The sequence below is a fragment of the Patiria miniata genome, unplaced genomic scaffold (assembly GCF_015706575.1).
Source record: "Patiria miniata isolate m_02_andy unplaced genomic scaffold, ASM1570657v1 HiC_scaffold_3, whole genome shotgun sequence".
NCBI classification, from domain to species: Eukaryota; Metazoa; Echinodermata; class Asteroidea; order Valvatida; family Asterinidae; genus Patiria; species Patiria miniata.
Genome location: NW_024037069.1, coordinates 32,071,611 through 32,088,219, shown reverse-complemented (window position 1 = coordinate 32,088,219; position 16,609 = coordinate 32,071,611). Strand labels below are relative to the sequence as shown.

General features: G+C 40.1%; 2 protein-coding genes across 2 annotated transcripts in view; both read left to right on the top strand.

Annotated features, from left to right (window-relative positions):
* The window catches only part of LOC119736694 (receptor-type tyrosine-protein phosphatase mu-like), a 32,916-nt gene extending 31,098 nt beyond the window's left edge, over positions 1–1,818 (top strand). The window contains exons 37-38 of the mRNA XM_038210709.1: positions 569–704; positions 1,365–1,818. Of these exons, the coding sequence (XP_038066637.1) occupies positions 569–704; positions 1,365–1,436 (208 nt within the window). The 3' untranslated portion in view covers positions 1,437–1,818. The remainder of the gene's footprint in view (positions 1–568; positions 705–1,364) is intronic.
* Positions 1,819–12,309: 10,491 nt separating this feature from the next.
* LOC119736693 (receptor-type tyrosine-protein phosphatase T-like) overlaps positions 12,310–16,609 on the top strand; it is a 31,323-nt gene continuing 27,023 nt past the window's right edge. The window contains 2 exon segments of the mRNA XM_038210708.1: positions 12,310–12,364; positions 15,134–15,469. Of these exon segments, the coding sequence (XP_038066636.1) occupies positions 12,310–12,364; positions 15,134–15,469 (391 nt within the window).

Here is a 16,609-nt window from a genome sequence, read left to right as displayed (position 1 = left end):
CACTTTCCCTACCTGCAATCCTGGCCAAATCTCGCTGGGCCCCCAACCCCGCGGCCTCTGTTCAATGTTGTCTCTCATTGCGCGGTGTGTGCTCTATCAGCTGGAGAGAACAACATTGACCGGGGGAGCGGGGGAGTGGGTGACCGTAGCAGGCTCAGGAAGTGTCCCAACCATTTTGGCCGGGGTTGTAGGTATGCATATTTTAATCCATGGGATCTCTGAAATGTCGTTACAGCTTGAACTTTTTTCCCTCTGTCTGAACAGTCTGAACTAAACTTTATTCCTGTAGGTTTCTTCATCAGCTTTCCTGTTCTTCATCGACGACACCCATAATTCATTTCTGATTGGGGATTATGAAACAAAGTGAGGACAGTCCTCGATTGGTATACGTGTATAAAACCGATGAGAGGTATAAACAGAGGAAGACCGATGGCATGTCCTCGATTTACATCATTCACAATCATGCGTTTACGTTGTACTTATGAAGTGTGTTTCTGCCATTTTAAATTAATGTTAATAATTTAAATTGAATTACTTTTCTTCACCAAACTGTTAATTCTTGTCTCAGTGACGGTGTTGGATGCAGCGGAACCTTCTGCGCCATACTCACACTCCTGGACCAACTCGCAGTGGAGAAAGACGTAGACGTCTTCCAAGCCATCAAGAAACTCCGCATCACCCGGGCTGGGATGGTCAACACGTTGGTACGTTTCAAGTCATTATTACTGCACCTACGTACCGGGGTATGATGGGTGATTTTAAGTACAATATTGCGATGTGGTATTAGGACTTTTCGAAACCTTGTCTTGTTGATTGGCTTTGTGTGCATTGGGTTCTTACTTCGTGGCCAAATCAGATGTTTTGTTGCTTCAACATTGGTGAAAAAATAGAGCAGTAGCCAAAACAGTGGGGTTATTATAACTGAAGCAATACTTTTATTCATAAATGGATACTGAGGCCAAAAAAGGCTCCGGTTTCTGGTCTGCAAGCGCGTCGTGGTATCCATGCGCGTCGGCAAAATTAAAAAGGTTTTTTATTTTCAATTTAAGATGCTGTCTCAAATCCGCCAAACTCACTGGTTTGACTGGAATCCTACTGCTGCACAATTTAAACGTGTTTTTATTACGGTCGAGTATAAACTTTATGTGGCCTCTCTGGGCTCCGTTACATTTTGCCCTAAATTTAGTCAGGAACCATTTGCAGTCATCAGCCGACATTTAAAAAAAAAAACAAGTAAAAAAAACCCAGACGCTTCGCCGCACCACTTTTGGGGCAAGCTCCATACTAGAAACCGTGTAATTGTCACATTTAAATGTGAACATGAATTAAATCAACTCATACCTATGTTTTGCTCTTAATTTCAGGCTCAGTACCAACTGTGCTATCAGGTGATCCAAACCTACTTGGATTCGGACTCAATCTACGAGAACTATTGATGAACCAGTGTGGAACAAGTTATTTAACATCATAAATGTCAGATTTGCATGTCCATTAATTTGTAACTGATACCTAAAGTGTTTGTAACGTCAGACAGGATTTTTAAAAGGTAGGTTTCGCTTCTACCTCAGGATGAAATCTAGTTTCAATTCTAGCTCAGCAAATTTCTGTTCGTCTTGGGGGCCCAGGCTACTAACCTTTTTGTTCCTATCTCTGACTGAATTTCTGACTGACTGACATGACTGTTTGCGGTACGGAGCGCTGGGCAGTGTTATCGTATAGGATTACCCCGTAATGTGCTAAATCTGGGTCATTGTGTAGACCAGGGCCCAATTTCACGGCGCTGCTAAAAAGCACACAAATTTGCTTAGCACAACAAAATTCTGGCTTACAAAAGCAGGTTACCAGCCAAAACTCCATGTGGTTTTCATGTTAAGCAAACAACAGTTGAATACTAATCACGATCAATATACATCACATGGAATTTTGGCTGGTAACCTGCTTTTATATCTTGTGCTAAGCAAATTTTTGTGCTTAGTAGCGCCGTGAAATTGGCCCCATACAGATGTTTGACACGTCTGCCAGACAATATCCATTGTAAATCAATTGAATATGCGCTCTCACTTAGACTGATGTAAGACCAAGCAGGTTTACCGATATATTCTTCATTTCATCTAATGCGATTTGTCCCTGTTTAGCAGGGAATTTCCTCCTATATTTTAAACTCCACATTCTTCGCCGTCTCCACCTGTCCTATATTCATCTTCGTGTTTTTTCCCGCTTTGGTTTAACGAATCCTTAGTATATTAATTATTCAAGAACTGAAGAGACAACTGCAGTCACATATGATATCATTAATTGATTACTTTATGCCTAATTAAACAAGCGGTAATTGATATATGAACATTTACCCAGACACCATGTGGGCATAATGATGTAAACTATGCTGTAAACTTCAATCATATCAAACTTAATACAATTGATAAAATGTGCTCATTGTACAAGATTATTAATTTAACATTTATATTATCGAAAACAAAGCCTTTGTCGTAAAATGCGAACCATTGGATCTAGTCAACGTTAAGATAAGTGCTTTTAATTCCAAAATGATGACTTCACTGAGATACTTATACGCTAATATTAAGCATAAAATCGAGACATATTAAGCAAAGTCTCTAATTATTTATATACTCAAGATGTTGTTTAAATATTGTTTAATGGTACAATTTTAGTAATAATGATTATTTTAATCAAGAGTACACTCCTTAAGTTGCGTTGAGAAATTAAACACAAATGATCTTGCTATTACTTTGTGAACAGGTTTAGAGGCTAAACATTTCGTGTCCAATGCCTGAACATCAGTGTACAGTTGCTAAATACTGTTTATCAATACTCTATACATGTTTGGTATTTATACCAAATTGTTATGAAGTGGTAGCAAGAAAGTGTTTAGATTTTGCAGTGAAGCGAAAAGGTTAACCAACCATCGTAGACACAGAACTTATAGCGGTGGCTGTGGTTGGCATCAACATAAGTGAGAAAGCTGGGAACATTTCACCATGTTTTCCGTCAAACATTGAAGTGTACTTTCTGTGCGTTATTAAGTGCTTTCATATCAGTTTTTTAGTGCATGTTTCAAAATCCTCAGACGCACATTCGTTAGATCGCCTATTTACAAGTATGTAAAAGACTTCTGTTATGAACCGCGAAGTGAAGTTGAATTTTGTTCACTGGAACTTTAGTCTAAAAAATATCCAAATAACACACTGAGCAAATAATGACTTAGATGACAGTCCATAATAAAATGTCATTATATATATACGGCAGCGTAAATGTCGACTCTGGTTGTTGTTGTTGTTGTTGTTGTTGTTGTTGTTGTTGTTGTTGTTGTTGTTGTTGTTGTTGTTGTTGTTGTTGTTGTTGGTGTTGTTGGTGTTGTTGGTGTTGTTGGTGTTGTTGGTGTTGTTGGTGTTGTTGGTGTTGTTGGTGTTGCTGTTGTTGCTGTTGTTGCTGTTGTTGCTGTTGTTGCTGTTGTTGCTGTTGTTGCTGTTGTTGCTGTTGTTGGTGTTGTTGCTGTTGTTGCTGCTGTTGCTGCTGTTGCTGTTGCTACTGTTGCTGCTGCTGTTGCTGCTGCTGCTGCTGCTGCTGCTGCTGTTGCTGTTGCTGTTGCTGCTGCTGCTGTTGCTGTTGTTGTTGAGAGCCAGTATTCGCTATTTAAGTTTAGGAACAACACAGTTTTTTTGTAAATTAAGTTTATATCAACGATACCGTGTTTTGTGTGCTAAAGATAAAGTTGTTGAGGTATCACTGGGTTCATGAGTGCGAGGAAGCGTGCAATGTGAAGCATGGAAATGCTTTAAAATCCTACATTAATCCTACGATCCCAAATGAAGAGTTAAACTATATAGCACTACTGCATGTTTGTACAGCTTGATTAAAGTAACTTGTTCTGTTGAACTATTTATCGACACAACCATTTAATTAAAAATCAAACCACCAAATCTCTGCGATTTTAAACAATTCACCGTTGTCATGTACATTCAAAATGAACAACACGGACACCAAACTGCATCTGTTTGCTCTATCTATATGATTCAACCGAAAGATACTATATTCTTTCATTTCTAACTTTTCGAATAAACCACAAAGTGAAATTGTTTATAGGTGCATATAAAAACGAGTAGAAAATTGAACAAAAACAAAACCTGTCTGGGGCTGGGTTTGAACCTGCGACCTCTAGTGCGCTACCAACCGGGCTACCCATTCCTATGTTGGTGGTCCAATGTTATTTCAATGTCTTTGTTCAAGGGTGCTATTGAAAATCGCTTTAATTTCTCACATTTATTCTTCCTTTTTCTTTAAAATCGTGTGGCAGGAATCTTTTCTATAATGAATATCAATCCACATGGAATTAATCCATCGGACATTGAATCAACTCAAACCGAAGCGCACGTTTACCAATGTATACAGTAAGGTAAATGCGAACAGTAGACGCCATGACGGCCGGGTTGAAGTAGTTAGTGTGTGGGGTAGAAGCAGAGATGACATCCCATCAAAAAACTGAAAAGAACAGAAAATAGAACGAAACGTTGTGCAAACAAATAGACGTAAAATTAAAATAATCACATTTTTCTCTCAAAAAGTACACACAAATATTGAAGTACGTCTGTGGTTTCATTTCAATGTTTGCAAAAAAATTGTAATTGCTTTTCTGATCCGGTTGCGATAACTAATTAACTATATGACTGTTTAACTTAATAGTCAAACCGCTTGTGTGGTGCTTCTGTTTACGTTTTGACGACACAATTCGAACTCTTCGGAAACTGAATCACATCAAACTCTATCTTGCTCAATAACAGTTATTAGTAGCACTTATCCTGTAGGCCTACCTTGATATCACCGTTGCTTTCCGTGATGTACTCGTAGCTAGATGAAGGTGTAGGCTTGTAGGACACCTTAAATTCTGTCACAAGATATGAGAACCAGGTTAGTTTATTTCCTTGCGTGAAGACGCCAGAAACCTTAGTCGTTTGGAGGAGATCCACCTCAATCCAACAGGACGAGCTGCCAAGATCACTAAAAACCAAAGAAAATCAATTCAGTGTCATCTTAAAACGAGGGTACATTAAAGGTGCACAAGAATGGGTTTCTAGTGAAACCCTTATATAAACATTGATAACCACGTGATATGTAGACCAAGTACGCATGCGCTAATCTGAATGGATAGGTGCACAAAGGCCTACAGGAGCCGATTTTGCACCATTAATAAGGGAATAAATATGTGCTTGGTCAATTCTAAACAAGTTCTTTTATAACCGGCTCGGGGTCTGGTCGCCAATAATGGCCCAAGCCGCAGGTGAGCTATATTATCAACCACCGGGCCCTAGCCGGGTTTTATAGTACTTTATACCTTTTTGGGTGAAGAGTCCAAATACTAGGTCAAAAATTGACAAAATTTCCACGATTTGGCTTAACATGTTTTCGTCATATGTGAAGCACCTCTCTGGACATGTCGATGGTATGTGCCTCGCGCGCGTAGTGCTAAAAATATCTTTATGAGGGGATAGGCGCGTAATCCGCGATTTGGCGCACAATGCAGCGGTGTTTCCCCGTTGGTTTAAAATCAACCACGTGACAGCCTCTCGACCAATAGGAATAGGCAAACTGTCTCAGGCATTTATGAATAAATGTTTAAAAGGTTTTTTTCTTCTTTCATGGTATAACAATTATTACGTTCATTCACCACCTTTAGGTCCCTTATGATTGAACATTAAACATTATTCTCAGCTCCAACAGGACGGAATCGCAAGAGTTAGAACAAAAACTGACGAAAGCTTGCCAATATTTCAACCTGGTGTAGTCTTTGTCCAAGGCTGTAGTTGTTTTGGTTTGGTCCCGTAGGCATCCGGTCTCTACTTACCAAACGTCTCTGACTTATCAACTTACGTCAAGCTGCGGCGGTGGTAGGCGTCGCAATCAGAAAGATGAATCCAATGCAGTCTTGATGGGAACCGTAGCAGTGGGACTCATGAGATTCCGAGCATCTCAAGCGCGCGCAAGGGTTACTTGGACATTCTCTGGGTCGCAGTGCCAAAGTTCCCGAGTAAAAATGTGATCATCTTGTTGATAGCGCCCCCTAGCGCCGAGATGGATTAACGGCACTTGCAAGATCGGGACCGGAGTAGCAGGAAAAGGTGCAAGTGCAGTCTTAAGACTAAGACACAACCCAACCGCGCAGTGCACTGATGGGAACAGTGACCTACCAGTATTTTGGACTCCAATACGACGGGCCATTCAGTCGTCCCATGGCGGCAGGATTAAAGTCACCATCACTTGATGCTCGGATACGCTCATCGGGAATGGTGCCGTCTTCAAGACCCAGTCGCTGACAACTATCTACTGTCAAGATCAAAACAAGACATGGATGAAAAGGTGGAGGGATAAGCATACAGCAAATGATTCGGTAGTGCGACTTCGTCCATGATATTTCCAATTCCTTCTCAAGTAGTAACGCTTTCAATAACGACAACACAGTAATGTGAAGCTGTTCTTTTGTTTGGAGAATCCAGCAATTTAGTGTTTAATGTTGGTTAGTAATCATATCACAAAGTCTGGGTCCCAGAAAAAAATGTCTTACATTTACGGAGGCAATGTTGAAAAATAAGACAGATTATATGTGACGCAGTCTATTTAGTGAAATCGGTTGCTACGGCATTCATATGGCCATTCCACAAAACTTATTTTGGTACTAAATTGACCCCTGATAAAAAAAAATGTCTGGGTTATTACACGATGTTTCATCAGGTTACCGCCCCCCCCCCACGGAAAAAGTGACAGTGTCCGTCAAAATAAGACAATTCTGAGCCGTTTGTCGAAATAATTATATTGTTATGTTACATCTTTTTCTTTATAATAACGCTTAATGGTTTGAAAACGAACCTTCCTTGACAGATTGATGCCCAAGGTGAAAACAGAGAAAGAGGCCGATAACAGGCACCAGTTAAGCATTTCTGAAAATTTACAATTTATCCAAAAATAACCTAACATTTGTAATTCCACATATGTCTTGAATGTACATCTACTGTTAAATTTCAGGCCATCACCTAAAATTTCACACTATATTCAAGACATATTTGGAATTACAAATTTGAATAAAAAATGTTTTTGAAGAAACACACTTGAAAATCGAATACTATACTCAGCCCCGCATACTTTTTATTTTGTCAAATCTCTCCATCAAGCTGCGCGCAAAGGTATCTTGTTTTGACAGAATACCTAACAAAATGTGCTTCCTATATTTCGCTTACTGTAGAAGTTCATTATTTCGACTTACCATTTGCAGTATCATCACTGCAGTGTCTCGGGCATCCTTTCGGTACTAACTCCATGAACTGTGCCATCCATTGGTGCATGTCTGCTGCATCCAGCTCTGGTTGTTGACCGAAGAAACAAACCCTCGCCTTGCTTTCCGCACAGTCCATGAATACTAGAACTATCGAATCAAGCTCACACAACACATTCACAATGTTGTGGAGGGGCATCCCCGGGCCTAACAAGCTAACTCTGTCAAGATCCAGTCTGACACCTGCTTGGACGCAGACAATCTTCTCAGTTAAAGCAATGTTCTCCCACCTCTCTGAGAAGAGAGACCTCTAAGAGCGACCTCAAGGCTAAGGGAGGAAATACACCGCCGATTGTGACTGCTTGTTTACTTTCTGCTTATTACAACAGCACTGCACATGCGCCCAACCACCTTGGCGTGAGACTGACGCGCGCGTACGCAACACAGTTGCTATGGGTGCGCGCGCGCGTAAGGAAGTTTTAAAACGACATCGTACAGCTAGCAGTGCAGTATACTGAGGATGTTCACGACGAAAGCGTAGATCTACGATTTATTTTCATTAAACACTTCGCCCATCGACATATTTACCTTTCCTAAACCAAGCATTTTTGTAATTCTGGACACAAGAAATGTGTAAACGAAATTTCAGCTTCCTCCATCAGGTAAAAATATGAAAACATTGTTGTAATTTGTTTCGCTACGGCAGCAGAAGTCCAAGCCCTGGACGTCGTACGCGTACGCAATGAAGACGTTGTCCAGCGCAGTCTGGGCCCGGTTGTGGTGTATATAACAACGCTTATTGAAGAGACGGGGTACCACGCATAAGTTAAAATATGGCCAAAGAACATGAACACAAAAAAGTCTGGAAATATCGCCGAAAGAAAGTCACAAAATTAGAGCATTTAACTGTTTATTTCGTTAAAAAGGTATTTATTAATGGGAATAACAGTGTGAGGATCCGGTCTTCACTGCGTGATAATGACCGGGTTTGGGGGTGACCGCTGTTAATGGACCGAGACGAAGTCGAGGTCCATTAACAGCGGTCACCCCCAAACCCGCGGTCATTATCATGCAGTGAAGACCGGCTCCTCACACAGTTATTCCCTTATTGATACATTTTGTTAGCGTCCAGCTATATGCACATTAGCGGGCATTTTTCTGTGTAGAAAATCGAAATCATTTGCAAACATTTGAACATCCTCGTCCACTCTCGCGATCATCTCCCTTGTTTCTTCATGTTATTTAATTTTTATTTTTGAGGGGGTTTCTTGTTATTAAAATGCTTACTTCCTTGTGTTGTACATTATGACACTATTTTTTTTTACTTCCCAATTCCCAAAGAATCAAATATTTGAGTTGATCGAGATGTTCCCAATATTTTCAATTTCAGTGTCCTTACCGAATTATATAGAATTTTATTTGTCCTTAAGCTTTCTGTCAACTTTTGGATTATTATAGGATCAGTACAATTTCATCTTTGTCGCCCTTTTGGAGTCTTGCCAGACCGAGAAGCTTCATCTCAGCCAACAGACTACGTTAGGTGCTAACCCTGGAAAGTCTATTAGTCATCGTGCAGGACGTGGTGACCGCAGTTGATGTTCCCGAGAATTTGCAATATGCATAGAGTCACAGACGGTCGCCGATTATCTGCGATGTCATTTGTCTCCGTCACAAGTGTCTTCAGATGATATTGTAACGGGAATCCGGGGCTCGATATACCCAGGGGTACAACGAATCCCTAAAAACCCGCCGGGATTAATAACCAGGAGAAATCGGTGATGAATGGCTGAGCTAGTGCTTGACCGGGACCAGCGTTGAGGGCGCCGTCACAACCTCAGGACGTCAACCTGACCCAAGTGGAGTTCGTCTGGTAGCGTAGCTTTCTTCAAGGCCTCGATGACTTTATGGATAGGGGAAGGGTAAGGGGAGGGGTTGGACTATAACTTGGCGCGCAAACGCAATAGAAAAGGGAAGGCTGGGGTGGAGGAGGCAATATAATTTGAGTCTGTCCTATAGGCCTAAAGTCTGGCTCTTAAGTCTTTCCCTATAAAGTCTGACCCTAAAGTCTTGCCTAAGAGTCTGACCTAAAGTCTTGCCCTAAACCTTTATTCTGAGGCAGATTACTTAAAAAAGACAATAACTGACATAAATCAGTCAGGCAGCAGAGACAAGTGGCTATAATTCACAATCAAACTTCTTGTTTGTTTTAATCAATCACCATCAAATAATAAGAATTAAACACTTCATCAGATTGGGTCACTTTAGTTTGCATACGCAAATTTTAAGTGCTGCCGCTTAAACACAGTGCGCAAATTGGACTGATAGCAAGTCTAATTAAGGAGCGCACATTGCGTTGCATACATGATGTACATGTACACGGCGCATAATGCATGGGCTGTCGTTGGCCGTGCCTTCCTTTTCCCTGTGGACATCGGTATTATTCTTCTTCGTGCTTCGTCTCTTCTTATCTTCTTCCTCTGACCACTTCTTCCATTCCTCTTGCTTGTTTCTTCATCTTCTTGCTTGTTCCTTCTTCTCATTCCTCTTCTTCTTCCGAATCCTGACATCCGTTTGGTTCTTCCCACAGGGCTTGTTCTGGAGGCGAACAGAGCGCTCGATTGCTGTTCCAGCTCGCCCTTTATGCACTTTTGGCAGGGCTGAATCTGGGTCGCGGTGAGCGCGCGCGTTCCAATAGGCTAAAAGTGCGCGTAGCGCGTATCGCGTATGCAAAACGAGTCACCAACCCTGATGATGACATCATTAACCTGTGTACAAAAGTCAATAACACACAAACAATGGGTGCATTCAATAACACTGTGCACATACGTCAAATGCCTTGAACGTTATAAAACTTGCATAAGTACCTGGAAGAAACAACAGTGTAACGCAAAGTTAATGGCTTCTTCACATCATTGTGGAATTATTCTATAAATACTACGAATATTTGGTAAGTCTAGTAGGTGAATAAAGTTGGATTTGAGGGCTGAAAATGGCTTAAAATCAACAAGTTTCATCTCCATTCTGTAGTCCGAGATTTATGTTAAGGAAACCAGACTATTCTCTAGTACGGAAAGATTATTTAAAGGAAAAGCTGATTTTTGTCACAATATAAAGGTCACATTATGTCTGACCATGGCCTATGGAGGAAGGTTATTTATCTATGGTTCCCCCCCCTCCCCCGCAGACAAGGGCGGATCCAGAACACATTTTTTTTGGGGGGGGGGGGCCCCAAAAAAATTTGGCCCCCCAAAAAAGTGGGTAAAAAAAAAATACGGCGTGGGGTTCGGAGCCCCGAAAATTAGGGCCCCGAAAATTGTTTGGATTCTAGATGCTTTGTGGTGCGATCTGAGGCAATTGCTGACCACTTTAACCAATGTTTTTTTGAGGAAAAGATAGTGGTGTGCTCATTGCCTGCCTTTATTGCGATGTCACATAACAAAAAAATTGTTTCGTGTTTTTTTTTTGGGGGGGGGGCATGGCCCCCTTTGGCCCTCCCCTGGATTCGCCTTTGCCCGCAGAAACAATCTGCAGCCTGCAGGACTTCCCCAAAGACTTCTCAAACTAAAATGTCCTCACTCCACTTTTCTAATTCAAATCTGAGACTAGAGAGATAACACAGCTATCATGGCTTATTAACCACCGATTATGCTAGATAATAACGAACAACCAAATAAAAAAGGTTATAATACATAAATATAAGACTGTTTATATGCATTTAATGAATGACGGCGAGAATTATGTAGTTCATCCCTTGCGCTTAGGCCAAAAAAAAAGTCTCCGGTTTTTGGTATGAGCGCGCGTCGCCGTAGCCATGCGCGTCGGCAAAATGAAAAAGGGTTTTTTTTTCAATGAAGGATGATGTCTCAAAACTGCCAAACTCACTGGTTTGACTGCAATCATGCTGCTGCACAATTTTAACGTGTTTTTGGATGGGGTTATGATCCAGAATAAGCTTTATGTGGCCTCTCTGGACTTCCATATATTTGCACTAAAGTTTAGTCGGGCACCATTTGCAGTCATCAGCCGACATTTGAGGCAAAACAAATCAGGTAAAAAAAAAAAAGTCGCCGCACCACTTTTTGGGCAAGCTCCATACCAGAAACCGGAGACTTTTTTTTTTGGCCTTAGGGTAAATAGTTCAAAATTATGTTTTATTCATGAGCGAGGCCTGATGGCACCAGAAAACAAAACCCAACATAAATGTGTTATCTATCTCCGATCAAAATGGAGCAATTTAAAAATTATTTCCTTCCCTGTCTATAATGTCCGGTCTGAGCTACATTTTTCTGATCAGCACCAGGCAGCCTGTATGAATCGATAATGCGCTTTTTCCCATTAAATTTAAACGAACAACTTAACACACTGTTCGTTGATGCAGTATTTTCATTGAAATGAAATTTCTCTCTTGTTTGACTGATTCACTGACGTTCTTTCAACTCAGAAGTATAAGATTTACTGATCTCAAAAGTATTTTTGAAGATTTGTATTTATCCTTCAAATTCGAACATTAAACACATTTGACACAATACTGCGCCGTTGCATTGATCCACTCGGACAATAGGAAGCAATGAAGAGTAAAGGAAAACACTGATGGTACTTGCAAATCAAAGTTTTATCAGCGTAAAATCAAATATGTGGTAAAATATTCTTTGGAAAAAAAAGGAATTCATCTTGTGGTAACTGATGGAACAAACATGTAGGCCTATTTTATAAGTTTATTCCTTCCTCTAGTACAAAGAGGAATAATGACAGCTATTGTGATCGACGAAGAAAATAAGGATCTCGTCATATTCCGGATATAATAATGGGTCTGGCAGGAAATAGCCAATATTTCAAGAATCAACAAATCAGCATTCATTCTGCAGATCATTATGATTTCATTGCCAATACGTTGGGGGAAATGCAGAAACGATCTCCATCACTTCCTTTATTATTTTAATCCCAAGTTCCTCATTCGTTTACAAACTCGTTTAATTAACTGTATGTCACTAGAGAATCAGTTATTTGATCGTTGGAGCAGCTTGGTCGTCATGGAGGACCGTCTCTATTTCATCTTTTTGTTTCTTCTGCTGGGACCGTTTACAGGTAGGGCCCTATAGTTTCCGTTTGAATTTTGTTTCCCATTGAATCTATGACTCGATAAAAAGTTTATAAAATTATAAAACAAAAAGCTGCATGTATAAGATCTACATGGATGTAATTTTTAAAAGCCCTTTCCGTATTAATCGACCTTTTAGCCATCGAATTTTAACATTTTTTTGGAAGAAATGTTGCGGTACTACATGTGGATAGAGCAGAATCGCTGTTAATTTTTACTGGTGTTGGTATAGACCCTGAACAGCAACTACGTGCTCAGGCAAACAGCATTTATTTATCTTCAAAATGCCAGCATAAAGTTAGCAGGGAGTGGTAAAATCCAATGTCAAAATTTGAAGACACCCATCTGGGAAATGGTAAACACCATCAGTACGAGACTTTTGACACCAAAAGTAACGCTGTATCTCTTAAATAACCCCCCACCCCTTGACATTCAAAATTAACCCCAAAATGGCCTTTTCTGGCTATTCTGCGGATTATAACCTGACTAGTCCTGTTGTAGTAAAGACTTATTATTTCAAATTGGAAACATTCAGGCACAATAGCATATGGAAAGAACTCGGATAGATGCTTAGCTTGAGGCGCTGCCTTGAAAGTTTAACCCCTGAAAGAGGCAACAGGAGTATAGCAAGGGCATTTACATGTATATTGGGGGGGGGGATAACAATGTCTTGAAAAGGGGGCACTTGCACATCCAGGCTGAAATGTATATACAGACACATTTTTTTTCTCAGTATACTTGGCCTCCGTAAAATCAAATGGGGGGGGGGGGGGAGGGGGCTGGTACCATCTGTCGATGGGGGTGCTGTTCTAACCGAAAATAATGCGCACTAGTATAACGGATGTATGGTGCTTTTCAGGGCGATACATGCATACAATTCTTACGAAGGCGCCCATACAGCCGATGGCACAATGGCATGACTTTTTGTAAAGTTACAATTTATAGACATTCCTGTATTATTTGTGATTGCACTGATAAGTAAGTATAGGCTGATTCAATGGATATGTATGAAATTACTATGCCATCTTTATTAAAGATGAAAAGACGGACATGGATGGACATTCTTGAATCATACTACTTTCATTCTTATGATTAATCCAGCTCTTGTTCCATTTATATTACTTATTCAATGTAAAATTGGTATCGTTAAACACTAAAGCATGTATGAAATTGAGATGCAACTTGATACATGTTCATAACAAGGACACACATTTCGTCACCGACACCACGAAGTAACACCCATCTACATACCAGTAACAACTAGCAATCGGAGAAAACAGCAACTAAAGTTGAACGCCTTCTAAAGTTTAAATCTGCCTTCTTTATTAAATCTGCTGTTTTTCACCCGTTTGTGTATTAAATAAACAAGAAATAAGAGAAAAAAGATGAGTGTTAGTTCGTGAAACCGAAAAGGCTGCGAAACTGTAAATTTTCGTTTTCACGAAGTAACACTCTTCAATGTATTCAACACGAGGAAAGTGCAACTTCAGGTCAGCGCGCGCGCGCTCATACAACTTATTACAAGAAGAGTGTTACTTCGTGAAAATGTTTTTGCATGCTCACTTATGAGCAGAGTGCGCGCCATGCATTGCAATGGTAAATGGAACTTGAGTGTTACTTCGTGAAAACGAAAATTGTCACTTTTGCGCAAAAGTTGCCATGGATACTTAGCGTAATTATTAAAGTAAAGCTCTTGAAGCTTTGAAACTTCGTGCAATGGTAGGCCTTGATGAATAATGTTCAAAAATCAAAAAATCTGAAAATCGAAAAAATATGGTTTAACACGGTAAAGTGTTACTTCGTGGTGTCGGTGACGATTTGTGACAAATTTCTGTCCCTGTTATGAAAATGTATGAAGTCTTGAAGATGTGTACATCGCTGTAGTTTAAAAATACCTACAGGTTTAATGTAAGATTGGCCAGTGGCAATCCCTCAACGGATAGATTTACTTTAGGAACAAATTTAGGATGATTCATGCATTTCATTTACTGCTTCCCAACACTTAAAAAGGAATGTCTGTCCATGTTAGGAACGTTAAATCTTGAAGATAATCCTCTGTACTTTCTGGAATCCTGAGAAATTTATCAAACTTGCTACCAAAGTGGACAATGTTCTTACTTGGACATTGGATGTACAAAGAGGAAAAAACATGACAGATTACTTCATGTATCGACTTCTGTCTATGGTTCCCTCTAAATGTGACACTTTAGTTACCGTTTGTGTGGAAAGACCCCTAGGCCTATGTCAGTTTTATACAATAGACTTTACTCATTTACATGTATATCTATGCCCCGACTGTCTGTGATATTTAGTGATATTAGTGCATTAACAATGTTCTTAATATATTAAATTGTCAGTTATGTGCTCATCTATGAAAGTCTTATTGACTTCAGTGGTGTGTTCAATATAGACTATGTCAAAGCGATTAAAATGGGCAACAAAGTCATTAATTTCGCAATAATACTCACTGTCCACTGTGCGTACAGTGCAGATTTAGTTTTTTGGGTGGGATGGGTTTTTTTCACGCTAGATACCCACTTCCTATACAAAATATCCCTCAAATGACCCAATGCATCACCTCTGAAGTGGGTGCAATCATATTGCCATTTTTTTTATTTTCATCCCCATTATCACCCCCGCTAATAAAGTATTGAAATCAGATTACCAGACGAATTTTGGTTGTGAACGTTGCATGCGTCCGAAGAGTTTGATTTAAAAGTGAACAATTTATAATGCACAAAACTATTGCTTCTCAGATGTTTCAGCCATCGTTGATTTCACCTGTATCACCAAGCCTCGTATTGATATCGGCAGTGAAGACACCTACATCGCTGCCTATCTACATGGCGGTAATGCTGCGCTGTCCTTCGCTCGAACAATAAACACGTACACAAGCGTCGATGAAAACGAACCATTAGGGCTACCTTCAGACCACTTTTTGAAAACGTATTCGTCATCTACGGGAGGTAAGATCTCTAGTCTTCGATTGCCAGCGGCTGGAGGGAAGACTAGGATTGGAGCCTTTGCCTGTAGAGCCAGGATGATGGGAGGGGATGACATCAGCATTGGTACGGTCATCATGAGCAAAACCGGTAGGTTGAACTTAGGACCAGGCATTAGCTTAATCCCGAGAAAGAGGATGAATATTATACCCCCACATTTTGACCAGTGGGGATTGATCCAATGGATCATCCCCCATAGATATATACGAGTTATTATAAGCGACAATAACAATTAATTAATAATAACCAGCTGATGGAGCGGCACACCAGAAACATGAGATGTTTGTGCCAACAAAAATACATTCATTGTGATAGATACCAAAAAGGTATATAAAATGCTGGAATACACGAACCACCAAAAGCACTCAATTTTAAATTTTAAATTTACGGAGATACAAACCTCTTAGATTACCGTGCAAACGTACATGTTCTATAATATTGTGCCGCATAATATATAGACATTAATGCGTCTGTAATACGAGTTAAAATTCTTCAATGTCAGTGACTTGAGATGTTGGTATACACGAGGCGTTATTAGCAGCACCAACTGCACGACATTGTTGATCCAATATGGCATGCATGAAAACAAACGGCAATTGTTCGTCTTTATTGTGTCTAAACCAAGTTATTGCAGCACATGGGACATCACAGGGCCCATCCCCAAACCCAATCCAAACCCATGCTTTTCGGAATGTTGGTAAAATTTCATGATTGTATGATTTTCATCCTTTCCAGCCGTTGTCACAAATTAATGTGACGGCAAGGAGACTATATATGGTGTTGATGTGGACTGTCGCTTGGGACACTTTGTTTCCGAAGTGTTCCCTTAAATTTGGGTTCTAAATGAGTTTCTGACGACACTTGAAAGATCGTTAAAAACTTTGAAAACTTATTGGTAGTTATCTCGCAAATGAATTTATTTAATTCATTATTAATGAATGAGTACAATATGCGCCATGCAGTCACACCGTTTCGTTTTAAAAAAAATTGCTTCATATACGTGTGCACTGGGATTGCCCTTTGTGGGACTTATCACATAGTGAATTGATACGACATGGAGTGAGAATTTTTATTTATGTGGCACCACTTCCTTATGCAGAAAGTCACTTTGGCCCCCCCCCCAAAAAAAAACCCAACAACAACAAATATTGGGTTTTTTTCATAGGTTGAAATACGCGTAAGCAAGGAAAAAAAGAGGGACCAGCTCTTGCCAAACGGGTTTTTTCAACA